General features: G+C 38.8%; 1 protein-coding gene across 3 annotated transcripts in view; it reads right to left on the bottom strand.

Moving 5' to 3' along the window:
- VGLL4 (vestigial like family member 4) overlaps positions 1–18,054 on the bottom strand; it is a 163,914-nt gene that overhangs the window by 69,766 nt on the left and 76,094 nt on the right. Inside the window, exon 1 of one of the 3 annotated variants that reach the window (XM_058725986.1) lies at positions 10,967–11,545. The exons of the other annotated variants lie outside the window; for them this stretch is intronic. Coding sequence (XP_058581969.1) covers positions 10,967–11,048 — 82 coding nt within the window. The 5' untranslated portion in view covers positions 11,049–11,545. Of the gene's footprint in view, positions 1–10,966; positions 11,546–18,054 lie in introns of those variants that run through there. 3 annotated transcript variants of the gene reach the window in all.

The raw sequence follows: 18,054 nt of genomic DNA, 5'->3' as shown, positions 1-18,054 counted from the left end.
ATAAAAACAAAGGAAGAAAAACAAAAATTGAACAGGTGGAACATCCCAGTAGTCTATTATACATGTGAAGTCCAAGGTTTACATTTTATCCAGCCCTTCCCAAATACTCTTATCACAAAATAAAGAGCACACAATAAAAATTCTCCCTGGGGTGTTGGAAGATCTATTCTGTTCAGGGCAAGAACTTTAAAGGTCTGATCGGAAAAGTTTAAGAAGAACATACAATTGATGCCTTGAGCCGTTTAGAAATTCACTGAATTTTTTAAATTCTAAATATATTTTATTCCTCTTAGGACCCCAAAAAAAATTTGACTTTTTTTTTTTTTTTTTTTTTTTTTTTTAAGAAAAAGTTGAGGGGCACCTGGGTGGCTCAGTCAGTTAAGCGTCCTAACTTCAGCTCAGGTCATGATCTCATGGTGAGTTCAAACCCCGCCCCGCCAGGCTCTGTGTAGACAGCTCAGAGCCTGGACCCTGCTTCAGATTCTGTGTCTCCCTCTGTCTCCGCCCCAACCCCCCGCTCCCGTTCTGTGTCTCTCTCTCTTTCTCTCAAAAATAAATAAACATTAAAAAATTTTTAACGAAAAAGTTGGTAATAGTACAATAAATGTTAGTTCTCAACGTAAAATGGAGTGATGCAGTCTGACTCTCCGACCGTAGTTTAAAAGCCAAGTAAAAGATCCAACTTCTAAAATTCTAAAGGAAATTTTCTAAAAGTTTCCTCAATATACGTTTAATTAATTAATTAATGTAATCTCTACACCTCATGTGGGGCTCAAACTCAGAACCCCAAGATTAAGAGTCACACACCCTTCCAACTGATCTAGCCAGGCACCTCTCCTCAAAATACTTTTAAATCCTTCACAGCATCATGAGGGAAATAAATCATCCACTCAAATCTATATTTTGAAGTTTAACAATAAGAGCAGTCACTTTTTTAAGTATGGCTGTAACTATTCCAAACAGTAAATCAGCTAATAGACGTCAACCTGTAATAATGACCTATTCATAATCTATAATTATCTTATGTACCTGTTCACGGTATCTCCCCTGCCAGAATGGAGCTCCAAAAATCCAGGGATATCACTACTTGTTTTCTTAACAGCTATACCCCCCACACATAAAACAGTGCCTAGCACACAATAGGCATTAAGTATTTTCCCATAAATGATCAGTTATCTACTAGACTATCCACAGTGCAGAAACTAGGAAACAAGAATAAGAGCAGTTATTTACAACCAACCAGCCCATTTGCAATGTTTCTATACAGAAACTGAGCCTCAAAGAGTTTTCTTTCTTCCCCTCTCCTTTTCAACCCTCCTTTCCCAGCTGCCATTCCTTCCTCTAAGAAGGACATTCTAAGAGTTAACCAACTCTCTTGTGTTACCAAATAATGGAGTATCCTTGGGTTAATCACACAATTTCAATGTTTCTCTCTTTAACAAAAAGACACTGGAGGAGATTCATACCTAAGTAGACACCATGGCGCTTGGTGCTAAGAACAGAGGTGAAAGACCAAGTTCTAGCTGTCCCGAGATTATAGTGAGGCAGACAGAGGAGTATTTAACAAAGAGAGATAAATTCTCTGACAAAAGCATGCATGGCATGCCATGAAAACACAAACACAACACAAAACCCAGCTAAAAAGGCAGAGGTGAGGAGGGTCACTTTCTAGAAGACTCTGCACTTGAGAGACTAATAAAATCCAAGACAAAGAGCAGGGGGGATTTCAGAGACAGGCAATGGTTCATCCAAAGGAAATACAGCTAACCCTTGAACAAAGTGGGTTGGAAGTGTTCTGGTCCCCTTACGTGTTTTGGTTTTCTTTTCCAGTAAATACAGCACAGTTCTGTACATGTACTTCCTCTTCCTTATGATTTTTTATTAACATTTCCTTTTCTCTAGCTTACTTGATTATAAAAATATAGTATATAACGCACACAACATACAAAATATACATTAATTACTGTTTATGTTATAGTATCAGTAAGGCTTCCAGTCAACAGTAGGCTATTAGTAGTCAAGTTTTGGAGAAGTCAAAAGTTACATGCATGTTTTCAAGTGCATGGGAGGTGGCGGGGGGAGGGTGGATAGGCACCCCTAATCCTCATGTTGCTCGAGGGTCAACTGTAGTTTGATGTATCTGGACTATAGGGTGTGGGTGAAGGAATAATTGAAGATTAAGGCTGGAACAGTACATAAGGGATGGCATTCTGGTAATATAATGAATAAAAGCCTAGACAGGAACAGTACTGCAGGCAAGGGTTAGTTGTAGAGTTATTTTAGGAATAAAAAAGAAAATCGATGGAGCCCTAACTAGAAGAAGAGCTCCTAGAACCTCTTCCACTTCTGATTGTCTTCTTTGTTCCTCGGTGACCATTCTTGCCCAGAGCTTCACTTATTCTCTACCCCAAAGTCATATCACTCTAGACCTATATACCCAACCTTAAAATATTTAGCTCTTCTTTGAAATTTCAAAGGTCTTTCAAACTCAACGTATCCAAAAGTAAACTCATGACCTCATCCCAGAACCCAGTCCTCTCCCTTGGTTTCCCATCTCTGCAAATGGCAGCACACTCCACTCATGTGGCCAAGCTGGAAACCTAGGAGGCACTCTCAACATCTTCTGTATCTTGTCCCTCATCCCCTGCTCTAATCTCTCACCATGTCCTTCCTGTCAGTCTCCTCTCTAAATAGTCTTAGTTTGTCTACTACTCTCCTTTTCCACGACCACCACCACAGTTTGGGTTTCTACCATCTCTTGCCTAAACCACTGCAACAGGTTTACATTCTCTATTTCTTTATTCCCTCCTTCTTCCCTTCCAACCTATTCTCAAGTTGTAACCACAGTTTGCTCATTTTGAATGTTTATCAGCCTGCCTCACTCTTTAATACCCTCCTACCAACCCCAGAAGCTCTAGAAAGCCCCTGCTGATGTTACTCACTATATGCTTGCCAGCACCTCACTCCCGATGGAGAGAACACTCAAAAAAGTGTTTGAGCCAAGGGATATAAGAATTTTAAGATTTTGGAAGGAATCAACACCAAATGGTACTAAAAGTTTCAACAGGTAAGGGCTAAAAAGTGCCCCCTCAAGCTACCATGAAGGATATCATTTAGTGACCTTGTCCAGAACAACTTTGGCGGAGTTGTGGGAACAGAAATCAGACAACAATGGATTGAGGAGAGACTGGGCAGAAGGGAACCAGAAATAGGTTGACCACATTCTTCCAAAAACCTGGATGGCAAAGAAAAGAGTCTAATAATAGCTGCAGCGGGGGGGTTGGGGTGGGGGCGGCAAAAGATTTAGGGATGAGTTTGGTTTTGTTTTGAAGTTGGGAGAGACCTGTGTGCATAAACACATGATGAAGAGAAAGAACCAGGAGAGGAAGAAGGGGGAAATCAGAAAAGAAACAGATCATAAAGTCCCTGAGGCCAGAAGAGCTGGGACCAGTGAGCCACCAATCAAAGAATTAAAATTCGCCTTTTGCTGATCCTAAGGGAAAGGGAAGAAACATGGAGTTAGATTCAGAAGAGTCTGCAGGTGAAAAAGGACGATGTGGTGGTTCTTCTAGTTTCTTCTTAAAGGATATATAAGGGTTCTTCCAGCTCTATAAGAGGCCTTTTCCCGCTCTGTGTCGTACAAAATACAGAACCAAGTACAGCATGTATATTCTATTTATCGGACACCAAGAGCGATGTTTGATGTCTGCTACTGGTTCTAGAATTCTAGTCCGCCTCTTCCCCTACCAACATCAGCCATCCTTTACTGGTATAAAGCCTATCAGAGAAAAATGGCTCCCAATCATGGTCTCCAGAAACTGGTGGTAACTGTTCCCAAATCTGAATTCAGGAGAGCAGTGCTAGAAAACTTTTTATAGGTTTTATCCTGAGAATGACTACTATTTTCCATTTCTTGTGCCCTCTGCTCAGTAGAACGTAGAGAGCCTGGTATAGCTGTTACTGTGTATTCCTTTAAAGAAAGCTACTCAAAGCCCTCTCATGGGTGATTTTATGCATTGGCAAAAAGGTCATAGCTTTTCAGCAGGAAAATAAAACAACAGTTCTCTTTGGGGTCAGCCAATAGTTTATCAGCTGCTCATCAGAAAAAAAAAAAAAAAGCAACAACAATCGTTTAAAAGGACACACATAGTAAGAATGGGAGAAAATGGGTACCGGAAAGAGCTGTTGACATTAAATTAAAATTTTAAATTAATCCCTTGTCACTTTAATAGTGCTGCCACATAATGGAAGATGTGTGTTTGTTTTCCAAGGGGGAAAAGTGTCCAGAAATTTGCACTCATCACTCCCTTAACTGTTATCAGGGAAGAAGCACAGGCTTACTCTGTCCAGCTGGACTTGGGGTAGTGTAAACAACTTTGCTAAATTGCTTGGCAGAACGCATCTGCAACAAATCATTAAATTCTAGAATTCACTCTATTAAAATCAAATCATTAGCCAAGAACAATTAACAGGCAACTATTTTTATGCAAAACAGATATAAAATAAAAATCAAGAGCAATACATATGGATGATTCTTTTTCATTCATAATTTTAGATGGTGCATAATGCAGACTATTGTTTCAGATCTTTGTTGCCCTCGGACAGCCATCTCTCTACAATGTAGAGTATTGTTTGAATACTGGAACAACCCAAGCTTTTTCTGTGTATCTAAAAGTCCCTGGATTAACATCCAAAAAAATCTGGCACTGCAACAAAGTTGACTTGTAACAAGTCTCAGCCTTTAAGCAAATTGCTTATTAATGCAGAACGAAAGTCGTTGTTCAGATCCTAATTAAGGTATGTTTCTCAAGTGTCCCCCAACTCTGCATTCACCAAAACTGGGCAGAATTTCTCAAACGCACCATTTCCCATTACAGCCTGGATAACAGAAGGCTTTGACAGGTGATGAAGACTGTGAACAAAACACTGGCTGAAAACAAAGTTTGGACCAAACTCTGTTTAAAAGTGACCAGCAGGTGAGCAAGAAGGATGCTGGGGCGTCCACACATGTTCCACAGCCAAGATTCTCCACACCTGAAGATAAGCTGGCTTCATATGGAAAAGACAAAGACATCTCCATTGTAAAAAGTCTCATAAGTAAGAAACAAAAGAAGACATAGAAAATAATTCTGATTATACAGGGCTTAAAAAAAAAAAAACAGACAAAACTTTGTGATGACTTCTTGGGGCTGAGAGGAATATGACAGGGAGAGAATACTTGAGGGAGGTGATTGATTATTTCCTGACATGGTAGTGATTACAAGGTTGTTCCTTTTTAAATTACACATATGTTTCATGCACGTTTATGTACATACAACACATTTCATAATAAAAAATGTTGAGAGAGAGAGAGAGAGAGAGAGAGAGAGAGAGAGAGAGAGAGAACCCAAGACTTAATACATACCAGCAGAGCACAGGCTTTCCATATACATTTAAGAGAATGGATACTGGGTGGGAAAAGGACAGAACTGTTTTCTGCCATCACTTACTAAATATACCTGTTTATTATGTTTAGAGACTTCTTTGCAAACAAACAAGTAAAATATTAAAGAGTTCAGAAAGATCATTTAAATGGCCACAAATTAAAGATAACTTTAAGAATAGATTTTCTATTTTACTTAAGGGAAATAAACATTCTTTCAACTAGTAGTAATTCACATTGTTAGGATTTAAACATAATCTGTATATAATACCCTGAAATTAAAACAATCTATAGTATTTTTTTTAAAGGGGGGGGGGTGGGAAGTACAGAAAAGGCGGCAAGATAACAAAGCAAAACTGAAGGAAATAATTCCTTAGAATTTAGCAGAACACAACATTCAGGAAGGCAAAGAGAGAACAAATGGAGAACGTAAAATCGTTTTCAGACTCTACTTTTAAAATTAAGTGTCCGTGGCTGAAGTTTTTGGGGGGGGGGGCATAGGGGGTGGCCGATATATGAGTTGATTAAAAAATATAACAGGGAGAGGGACTATTTTGTAGAACAAACTGATATGGCTGAGCAAGACTAGAAAATACTTCCAATGAGCTCAGTATGCACTACAGAGATCCCACTAAACATAAACAGTCATTGAATAAATGCTCAGATAAGGAGATAAAACAAATCTAGCCAGAAACAATCCCTGGTAAGACTGGTTTTATAGATTTGTATACATGCATAAGTGCTAAGTCTGGATCCAATTTCTTCAGACAAAACCAAGTTTTCTGCAACAGCCTCACAATTGAGCAGAGCAAGGCTGTACTGAGAGGTCTGGAATCTTCTCACATGCTGAGGGGGATTTTTTTGTATCTTATGGCATGTTTAAAAAAAATCTTTACAGCAACAAATCCAAACACGCTAGGAATAGAAGGCCATGCAGACAATAGGGAAGGGAAGGAGGAAGGAAGGAAGAGAAATCTGCCTTCCAAAACAAAGCCATGTGTAGGCTCCAAGAGATAAACAGCCAAGTAAAATAATCCTTCCAGAGGAGAGTAGAGAAACGAGGGCAGAGAGCTAGAAGGAAGGAGGCTATAATCACACCTTCCCTTCACAAACTGTAATTTGAAGAAATACAAACTGGCCAGATCTCTCGAAGGAGATCTCTTGGGCTCACCTGGGCATGTTGTACTAACCAAGCTCCTTTCAGCCTTCCTTTCCTCTGCCTTCTCCTTCAGGTCTCGTCTCCTCCCCTCCCCTTCCCCCTCTCCCTGTCCCTCTTCCTCTCCCACTCTCTCCCTCTCTCTCTCCTCACTCCTGACCCTCTCCTGCAAATAAAATGGTAAAGTAAAACCAATTTCCACAGCAAAATAGTTGCAGATGTTCTACTTCAGAATACACCTCTGGATCAAGAGCTGGTCACTTGATACGCAGGCCTGGGGAACACAGGGGGGTTCAAATGGCTCTGCTCTGTGGCCTTTTCACCTTGACAGTACCCAGTGCTCTAAGTTTTCCTGATGCCTCTGAACTCATTAGACAAAGGACACTAAACTGCTGCTGGTTAGACAGGCAGAAAACAAAAGAAATCCCTCACCTAACCTCGTATCCCTGGCAGAGTCTCAGGCCACAACTCTTGTGTGCATTTTCCTTTCGATTCCAGAAAATTAATTTCAGTGCAGCCTGTGATGAAATAAGTGATAATTATGTTCTAAGACAACGAACAGCTCAAAATCTCAGGAACTCAGAATCTTAAGCTTTCCGATGATTGCAATATACAATTTATTCTTACTTTCTCCCAAAATAAATCGCACTATTAAATTAAAAGGGGAGAATTCTTCTACCAAATTACACACTAATGGCTCTTAACCCATAATTAAAGTATCACTAACAGCAGCTTAAAGCCACGGCCAACCATGAGCACATTTATTAGGACCTATGTTTTCAGCACCACGTAATTATGTAAATATAACCGTCAGCCATCTTGAGAAAAATCAATGGTCTAACCAGTTCCCTGCTCCCTTGGGAAAACACTCTTGGTAAAGTGGCATTACACAGGGCCTCCTGCTCTGCACAGTCAGAAAAAAAGTAAGCAAACCTAAGCACCAGAGCAGAAGAAGCACAAATTCCAACAAGGCTGGTCACCCAGCGTCCTCATGACTCTTTCCTGAACATCACAACAGCCTGGAAACCCAGACCAGCAACTGGCTTCACAGCAATGAGGACTCCAGGACAGGTTCGCTGTGTGTTGTAATCCAAGATGCCACCCCTGTGGCTGGGAGCTGGGAGCACCCCCAGGACCAAGCACAGTCCCTATCATAGAGGGGCTATTAATTAAGAAGACAAGGCGTAAAATAATCTTGGAGGCAGGAATGCTGTAGAAAAATCAGAGACTAATCAAACCCACTAAATCCCCCACCACAGCTCATTTCTGCCACAAACAACTTACCTCTCTGGGCTTCAGTTTCCTTGGCCAAAAAAAAAAAAAAAAAAAAAAAAAAAAGTCAAATGTCTAAGATCTATCTAAGGCCCTGTACAGCTCTGCAATTATGAGATAATTAGAGAATACAAGATTTTTATAATGAAATGCTAAATTGTACAGTAGGGACTACACCACCAGTGGAGAGATTTCATGGATTTTTTTGAGTCAGCCACTTACTGAGAGCCAAATCGGGCACCATGCCAGGACTCCAGGATGCAGTAGTGCCCAAGACAGACTGTCCTGCCTTCATGAAGCTTTCCAGTCTACTAGTGGATTATTCTCAGGAGTTCACAGGGGAAAAACGAAGGCTGAGGTTGGCCTATGACCTCTTCATGGAGATAGAGGCAAAATTGGAGTTCGAGTGGGTTTAATTTGAACATTCAATAGGGTCATAAGTTAACTATTGAGGGTTGTGGAAACAAACCATAAAGGTTTTGAAGAGACACATTAACACAAGCAGAGTTCTGCTAATTTGCCCATTACCAATGAAGGTAATTGGTTTGCAGAAATCAGATTCTTTCTGTCCTTTGCCAATCTTCTCCTTCTCCTGCCAGTGGGCCCCACCCCAAACCTTCTTCCTTTATTTCTTTTTCAATTATGCTTACAGACTACTAAGGTGAAAGCGGCAGTCACCGAGCAGAGTCCACATCTGAGCCACTGGAGTCGCTTTCCATGTGGGATTTCAGAAAGGCCTTGTATGCTACAAGATAATTGGCTAAAAAAGATCTAGTTGTGGGAACACTGCCACAGAGGCTGAAGAAAGACAGTGCAGACACATGGTTTATTTAGCAGAGTAGAGCCAAGTACAATACACAGGAATATGGTATGATTGACCTAGAGAATAAGAACAACCATCAACATCTTGATTTGTAAAACCAAAACTTCAGAAAATTAAATTGTCCCTTATTCTTAAGAGATGTAAAACTTGCCTGTGTCCTAAGTGAAATCAAATGCTGCCTACAACTGTACGTTCCATTTTCCAAATAACTTCCCTGGAATGCTGGTGAGCTGCTATGTTTAATACGAACATTTCCAAAGTACTGGATTTACAATAATAGTAAAGGTTCCTACTTTTCTTACCAAAAAAAAAAAAAAAAAAAAAAAAATCCCATCTGAGATTTATGTTCATCTTCAAAAACACCCTTTGAGTTCAGAGCAGATGTGTGCAGTGTTTATACTAAGAAAACCACTAGGGCATAAACTACCCACTATAAACACCACTCGAATTTTGCTGTGCTTTTCTTCATTTCCTGTTATTTATTTTGGTGTTAAAATAATGTTAACTTTCGTAGTAAGGAAAATAGCAGCAGATGTTTAAACCAAACAGACTATGGCAAATCATCCTATGTATCTACTCAACTTTCAAAATCAAAGTTTCTTCCTCCCAAATAGACAGGGGGCTGCAAGCATACTACTTTCGAGTATCATTACACACTACGGAACAACAAATCAACCTGGACAAGTTTTCCATAAGCTTTTCCTCACTACCCCCAACTGGAGATATAAAAAATTAATGTGGTATCAATTTCCTCGCAATCCCAATACTCCTCTCTTAGGCTGATCATTACGTTCTGTTTTGAAAATATCATATTACTCAACGACAAAGACAAGCCAACAGATATTGCCTTAAAAGTTTTGATTTCCTGTTCACTGAAAAAAAGAAAAGTTTAAAAAACTACAGTATGTTAATTTCACAAGCAACATTTTAAAGGAGTGTCTGCCTTTTAAATGAGTGACTTCAGAAGCAACAGGCTACTCAAAGAAGCAGATTCAAAGAAAGCAATTCACCAAAAATCTCTTTAATGGAACAAGCAGGAGTTTAAAAATATATACCTTAAAAAAAATTCTTAAGTATGAGATCTTTATCCACAGAGTTAAGTAAAAAACAGTATGAATGAGATTTTATTTTCCTTGAAGGGGAAAGGGTTAGTTTTCAATTGATTAGACAACAGGCCTGCAATTTTTACATGAAAAATTCAAGTTTCTTCAATGTTTTCTTTTTCAAAAGAAACATTCAGTTCACTATTAAGAGAAAACATGGAAGCTACCCGTCCTGAATCAGAAAGGAGATGTCTCCTCCTCGATTTGTATGTGGTTACAACAAAAAACACTCCTTCTGCCAAGCTGAATTCCCCCGGAGATGCCTCTCCGGCCACTCAAACCCTGGCCATTACCACTTTTTCAAATCGCACGTAGATAATGTTCCAACAGATTAAGAAATCACTTTTTCTCTTCTTCCTACTAACAGAGACAGCTTGAAACACTACAAGCCAGTGGGGAAACACCTCATGGATTAGCAGGAGGCAATAAACAATAAGAATTTAGCATAGGTTCTTTCTTTCTTTCTTTCAATTTAGCTTTCTGGTTGGTGCATTGTGCAATCACTTCCACAAGGGACTGGAGTGTGGAGGGAACATCCTTCAATGTCAGAACTCTCTCAGCGCTGTACAGGAAATGGGAAGTCAGACAAAGAGCCAGTCTGTGCTTTGTGACATGGGTGCCCTTCCAGTCCCCTAAACTGAACAGAAAAATTCTTCATTGTTTGGGACAATCACTTCTGAAAACAAAAACTCACTGTAACTTTCCGTTCCCCTCTCCATGAAAATCCAAAGCACTGACTGCAATACAGTATAAATACTGTCCACAGTGTAGGTTTAAAATAAGTATCAAAGCAGGGAAAGAAAGAAAGAAAGAAAGAAAAAAAAAACACAACACGTTTAACTTTTACTGGGTCCTGGAAGTTCTTCCTCTAAAGAAAACAGCAACAGAAATAAAAAATAATCATATAATCAAGAGTTAAAAATTTGAAGAGTTAATATGTTGCAAGCAAAAAGCAAACTTTTTTAACAGTTTATATTTCACCGCCTTCCCTCCCCCACCGTAACCCTGAAGGCTAAGATAGGAAACAACAAACTTTGTATTGAAAATAGTACATAACAGACACTCGCCTTTCAAAGCCCCCTGAAATCCCAAGAAAGAGAACAAAATACACAGAAGGCATTCAGAACCCTCAAGGAGGAGTGGCCTTGACAAAAGCAATGGAAGAGCAATTTCTAGAACAGAACCTCTACCTTCATAGCACAGGATGCCGATATTGTTGTTCATCTTGTCCAAGTACTGGTAGTTCAACAGATCCATCTTCATAAATAGCATTTATTGGGCTAGCACAGAAAACCAGCTCTCTGCTTTCGCCCCAAAAGAGTACGTTTCAAAAATCAGTTACTGTTGAGTAGCTCCTGGCTTTCTCTTAAACTTCACAAAGACGGGAGGCCCAGCCTCAGATGATCAAAACAAAGTATGTAAAAGTTAAAAAAAAAAAAGAAAGAAAGAAAAGAAAAAGAAAAACAAAAAAAAAGAGGGGGGAAAAAAAACACACGCACAAAAAAAAATCAAACTCGCACAAAACCCTTCAAGGGTTTATTTGTAGATGGTCTATGTTTTGTATCCTCAATCAAGCACTTAGAAACCGTTTCTGAAGTCTTTACGAGTCTTTCTTCGAAATAAAAAAGGAGTGGAAACAAAAAACACGAAGCACATTTCCTAGGACAAAGCCACGCTCGCTTTCCTCACAGCCCGCTGCAAGTTAACTGCGCTGACATGCTGGCTATGCTTGGTATGACTCGTATGTAAACGAGCTTCCTCTTCCCAGCGGGAGGGAGCACGGAGCATGCTCACTGAATCCCTGGAGCTCTTCAAATGTCAGGGATATTTTCTGCACAAGATCAGTCTCTAAATGTATTAAGTGTTTGAAAGAAAGAGAAAGAGGAGGTGGAGAGCCTGCACAGAGGGGCCGTGCAGAGCTGCTCTTGACGGGAAGCAGGCTTGCCACTGCACAACCGGAGGAGGAGAAAGAAAACCCAGGAAGTTTCTTTTTCAGGAGCTGAGTAAAAAGTAAAAAATCCATCATGGAAGCAAACGTCCGTGGAACTTAACTTTGCTGTACCTTCCTGTTGGGGTTCAGAAACCCACAGTGGTTTTGCTGTGGGATATATTCCACCCATATTTGTAAGGCTCCTTTTTTCTTCCTTTCTTTCCAAAATTGTTTTATAATATCCATTTATACTTTAACAGTGTTTCAAATTTTGATGTTAATGTTAACATGTAACTTCTCTCCTAATCCTCATAACAACTCACATGAACAGGGCAGGGATGGTATCACCTTTTTACAGCAGAAGAAACTGAGGCTCAGAGGGATTAAATGACTGGCCCATGACCCCAAAACAGTTGGTAGAACTACTTTTAGGATTTTTTTTTTCCCCTAATAACTTTTCAAAAAAAAAACAAGGAGGGAAAGAGAGAGAAAGAAGAAACAGAGAGAGAGGGGCGATTAAGCAAGTAAGACTGATAATACCCAAAACCAAATGCCTACTTGAAATTATGGGGTGTGGGGCAGAATAAAATTATTTTCATTTTGCACACATGAAAGCTGTTCCATCTGTGTATTCATGGCTAGTAGCATGCTGCTATGCTGTTCCTTACTGGAAGGACCGGAGCCTTAAACTTTGCATGTCTCCAATATCTAGCACAAGCAGGTACCCAAAAGCTGTTTACTGAATGAGTAAATCACTGAACGTTCAGAGCCTTTGGCACATAAAGAGCACACCAGCAAATAGGGGGAAAAATAGTTTTGTCTTTGCAGACTGTAGATAGCTCTTGGCACCACAAATAGAATAATAATTCACCAAAGGAAGTGTTCATATGTTGATATTATTGTATGCTATTTGGAGACTTAGAAAATACCAAGGAATGTGTTATACTGTAGACCAAGACAATTTGCAGACAAATTTTAATATGCTAAAATAAGAGTTGAATAAACAATTTCAAGGGCTGATATGTTAAAAATCCAGCGACAGTTGCATTTTGGATAATAGGCATGCACACAGCAAGTTGTTCTAATCCAGTCTTATCAGGAGATTCATACAATACCCAATACTACTGCCATCACTGGATAGCTGTAGGTGAAGCAGACAACAGAAAAATGAAGCTTTAATTTATAAGGGTATTTATTAACACTAGGTTACATATCCTAGAGTCTGAATAAGCTATGCTGAAAAGATACATATACTATCAATTATAATTAAAATAATGGCATTTGACAGAGAGGGTCAGAAAAAAGCTCTTAGAGCATCTACTATACACAGATTACTGCATTTCAAACAATCTCAATATCTTTAAGCATCAGATCAAATTCAAATGATAGTTGTAGAGTACAATCACTGTGCTGTTCTTTGACATAAGGTCTCAATCAAAAAACATGATGAGTCATTAGCCTGTCCCCTATGGGAGAAAGCTGGCTGCATATTAGAATTAACGTGGACTTTAAAAAAATCCTAGTGCTGAGGTGGCATCCCAAACTAATCTGAGGAGGTGAGACCCATGGTCTGTATCATTTCTGAAGAGTCCTGGGTGATTCTAATATGCAATCAAGGTTAAAAACCACTGCTTTTATCTGAGGAAAAAAAAAAAAATTACCCCCCTTAAGATACTTCATTTTAAACCCTTCTTCTGAGAAGGTTTTCTTTTTAAAAACATAGTGGTTTTAGGAGCTCCTGGGTGGCTCATTCGGTTAAGCATCCGACTCTTGGTTCGGCTCAAGTCATGATCTCATGGTTTGTGAGTTTGAGCCCCACTCCATGCTCTAACAGTGCAGAGCCTGCTGGGGATTCTCTCTCCCTCTCTCTCTCTGCCCCTCCCCCACTCACGCTGTCTCTGTCTCTCTCAAAAATAAACTTAAAATAAAATATAGTGCTTTAACCAGATTTAAACAAAAACAGTTGTAAAGATAGGAGTACTTAGTAACTTCCCCTAAATGACCCTGTGACACTTACAATGGGATTCTCTCAGCCTGAGTGGGTCCCATAAGTGTACCTTGATTTGTGTTCAGAATGATCTGTGGCAAAATTCCCAGCACCCAGACACATCTTCCCTACTCATGTAGGAAGCCAGTGTGGTGCTACTCACAAGTGGTCCACAGAGGGGTTCAAGAAATGGATGCTACTATCCATAAGAGAGAGATACAGAAATGGAGAGTGCACATTTCCAAATTTTTATAGCAGTTTGACAGAGTAATTTTATGTCTCTTAAATCTGCATTTTAAAAAATGAGCGCTGGGGCCCCTGGTTGATTCAGTAGATGGAACATGCGACTCTTGATCTTGGGGTTGTAAATTCGAGCCCCACATTGGGTACAGAGATTACTTTAAAAAAAATTTTTAGGGGTGCCTGGGTGGCTCAGTCAGTTAAGCATCCAACTTCGGCTCAGGTCATGATCTTACAGTCCGTGAGTTCGAGCCCCGCGTCGGGCTGTGCTGACAGCTCAGAGCCTGGAGCCTGTTTCAGATTCTTTGTCTCCCTCTCTCTGACCCTCCCCTGTTCATGCTCTGTCTCTCCCTGTCTCAAAAATAAATAAAACGTTAAAAAAATTAGAAAAAAAAAATAGAATGACACGAGGAAGTGCTATACTCTGTACTGTATAACAGTACTACATAGGTTAACTGAATACAATCAAAATAGGATATAAAAGCAGTGTGTATTCTGGACACCAATTTTGCTTCTATATTAATGAATATATACACATACATAGAGAAAAAGTGTATGTCTTAAAGAGACAGTAAAGAGTATCAAAATAACAGTGCCTGTCTTTGAGTGACGGGCATTTTTGACATTTTTCTGTATTTCTAATTTACCTACAAAGAGTATATTTCCAGACAGAATCAAGGTGAGGGTGCAGGTTCCCCACTTATTAAAAAAGCAGGTGCATAATGAGAAAACATGCCCTGGTAAGGCCTAAGTGGTGAATCATATGTTTGTTTGTTTTTTTTAACACCACAATACACCCTTTTAATTTAGATTTAACAACTAAAGATGCCAAACATGAGACCTTTGTAAGATTCAAAGACGTTTAAGATGTTTATTCAAAGATGTCCTAAAGAAACTAAAAAGAAACTCCCTGTACGGGAGTGCCTGGGTAGCTCGGTCAGGTGGGCATCTGACTTCAGCTCAGGTCATGATCTCACACTCCGTGAGTTCGAGCCCCACGTCAGGCTCTGTGCTGACAGCTCGGAACCTGGAGTCTGCTTCGGATTCTGTGTCTCCCTCTGTCTGTGCCCTTCCCCTGCTCGTAGTCTCTCTCTCTCTTTCTCAAAAATAAATAAACATTAAAAAATTTTTTAAAAAGGAGAAATTCCCTGTACTTTAAACTTTCAGAACACGTAGACATGTATGCATATGCTTTCTGTCTTCTGTTGTTTACCTGTTATTTCATGTATTAGTATCGGTTCCCCAAACAGACCCTAAGCTTCTGGAGAGAAAAAATGGAGCTTCAGTTTTTGGTATAAAGCTCCCCACAGCATACACTAAGCGCTCCCTAAGTATTCACCATGGCAGCATCTCAACATCTTTGTGGGAAAATGATGGCCAAATGGTGACAGCAGCCCAGGCTGGTTACTAGGTTAAATCGCTGGATTTGCTAGAGAGTGGATTACCAATTCAGAATAGAATCACCAAAACTGTGAGCTGCTTAATAAAAGCTGGGAGATCAAATTCACTCTCCAGACACTTTTTTTTAAAAACAAAATGCTCTCGTTAGAACATGTAGAGAGAAGGGAACTTTTTTTTCATTTGGATTTTTTTAAGTTTTTATATTTAAATTCCAGTTAGTTAACATACAGAGTAGTATTAGTTCCAGGTGTATAATATGTGATTCAACACTTTCATACAACACCCAGTGCTCATCACAACAAGTGCCCTCCTTAGTCCCCCATCACCTATCTAACCCATCCCCCACCCAACTCCCCTCTAATACCATCAGTTTGTTCTCTGTATAGTTAAGAGTCTGTTTCTTGGTTTGCCTCTCTCGCTCTTTTTTTCCCTATAATCATTTGTTTTCTTTCTTAAACTTCACATATGAGCACAATCATATGATATTTATCTTTTTCTGACTGACTTACTTCACTTAGCATAATATTCTCTAGCTCCATCCACATTGTTGCAAATGGCAAGTTTACATCCTCTTTTATTCCACTGTGCACATACACCCCGTCATCTTTATCCATTCATCCATCGACGGACACTTAATCCGCTTCCATAATTTGGCTATTGTAGACAGTGCTGTTATAAGCATCAGGGGACATGTATGGAGAAGGGAATATTTTAATGTTAAGTCTAACAATAATCTCTTCAAAGACACTGGGAAATATAAATAACCCTACTGCGTTATTTGGCTCCTCCAGAGGATTTAACTGCTCTCTTCTTCCCAGGATTCTAAGTTAGATACTTAGCTAGTGTTTTCATTTTAAAGTATTCTCTTCACTGAGCATTTATCCTCTTCAAATCACTGTATCCTGATATATAACAATCACAACAGACCTAACCAAAAGAAGAAAGGAAGCTTGACTATACCTTGACTTAATGTATCAGTTGAACAAGAAGTTGGCTGTCTAAAAATATTTCAAAGCATCTCTAGAATCCACTGCCATTTATGGGTACATTCCTCAAAATAATACGACAGCAGCAAGAGTGAAGATGATGCTGATGCTTGCACAACACTTCCTTGGTCAAGGCACTTTCCCTTTTTTATCTAATTATAGTAATTACTAAGACAAAGGTCTTAATGAACCTAGTCTTAAAATGTCTTAAACTCCAAAGTCTTAAATGAACCTAGACTGCGTGTCAAGAAAGAAGACTTAAGAAACCAAACTTCCTTTTCTGTTAACTATTATTTAGAATGCAAAGTTCTGTGGCTCATTGAAGGCCTAGCTACAATCCCAACTTCTCTAAGAACCCCATTAGCTCAGATTAATCTGCATCATTCCACCTTATTTTAGATATACTGCGCTTAATTCTAAAACAAGGGAGACTATGAGATAATTTATGTATCTCTCCCCAACCAGTTTATAAAGGCTGCTTTGCACACAGTAGGTCTTCAAAAACATAGCTGTTGAGCTGAAGGAGATACCAAAACAAAACAATTTTCAAAGGCCTCAAGTATCCATGAGGTGAACCTACATATCTATTAGGCTTCCTAGATCACTGAATTTCCTTTCAAAGAAAGACTTCCTAAGTATACAGTAAAATATTGTTTATTTCTCTAACTTGGAGCTGCTCACAGTGAAATGATGAAAAATAAACAGTATTTTGTCAAATTTTTCACGAAAGCAAAAACCATTAAGCTATATGTCTTGACTTTTATTGTTAATAAAATAGTGCCATTTCTAAGTTAAAACACTCTCAACTTTAAGATTTTATTTTTAAAGTAATCTCTATACCCAACATGAGGCTCAAATTCACGACCCCAAGATCATTGCATGCTCCATTGACTGAGAGAGCCAGTCAGGCTCCCCAAAACACTCTCACCTTCAATTAAGTATTAGTAGATTATTTGCTGTAATATAGTAGTACTTTAACACAAATATATGTACAGTACTCTAAAAATAACTTTAAAATGGTTCTTCAAAACAAAGATTTAAACTTTCAATACAACAGCACCCTCTAGGGGTGAATTTTAAAATGCAAAGATAATTTTGAGAAGGCAAACTGCACAATTTGGGCCATTCTCATCTGATATACATTATATTTCAAACACAGTGAGCCTATTTTATTTAAAAGTCACACAATGAGCCTCCTATTTTATTTAAAAGTCACAGCAAATATCTTTTAACAAACAGTTGAACTGTCACTAAACTCTGCAAAAATTAAAATACAAACAAAACTAGTTCAATTGTTCTCAAATGACTGAATAGGAAATCTGCTTTATTAACATGATTTAAGATATAAATAGTATTTAAAAGTACTATTTTATATTTTATATATATATATATATATATTGAAGTGCAATTGACATATAATACTATATTGGTTTCAGGTGTACCACATAGTGAATCAATATATATTATCTACATGCACACACATATATATATATATATATATATATATATATATATATATATACACACACACACACACACACACACACACACACATTGCCAAGTGATCACCATGATAAACTTAGCTAACATCTTTGGACTGATGTCTTAAATCAGAATAAATCAGTACTGGGAGAAGGAATTGAATCAATTAGCTTTTAAGGAAGGAGAAATCTCTTGCAAAGCACCATAACATTAGTTTTACAACTAGTACCTTATATGCTTAACAACACAATG

Source organism: Neofelis nebulosa, chromosome 4 (assembly GCF_028018385.1).
Source record: "Neofelis nebulosa isolate mNeoNeb1 chromosome 4, mNeoNeb1.pri, whole genome shotgun sequence".
NCBI lineage: Eukaryota > Metazoa > Chordata > Mammalia > Carnivora > Felidae > Neofelis > Neofelis nebulosa.
This window is presented reverse-complemented; position numbering and strand designations above follow the sequence as displayed.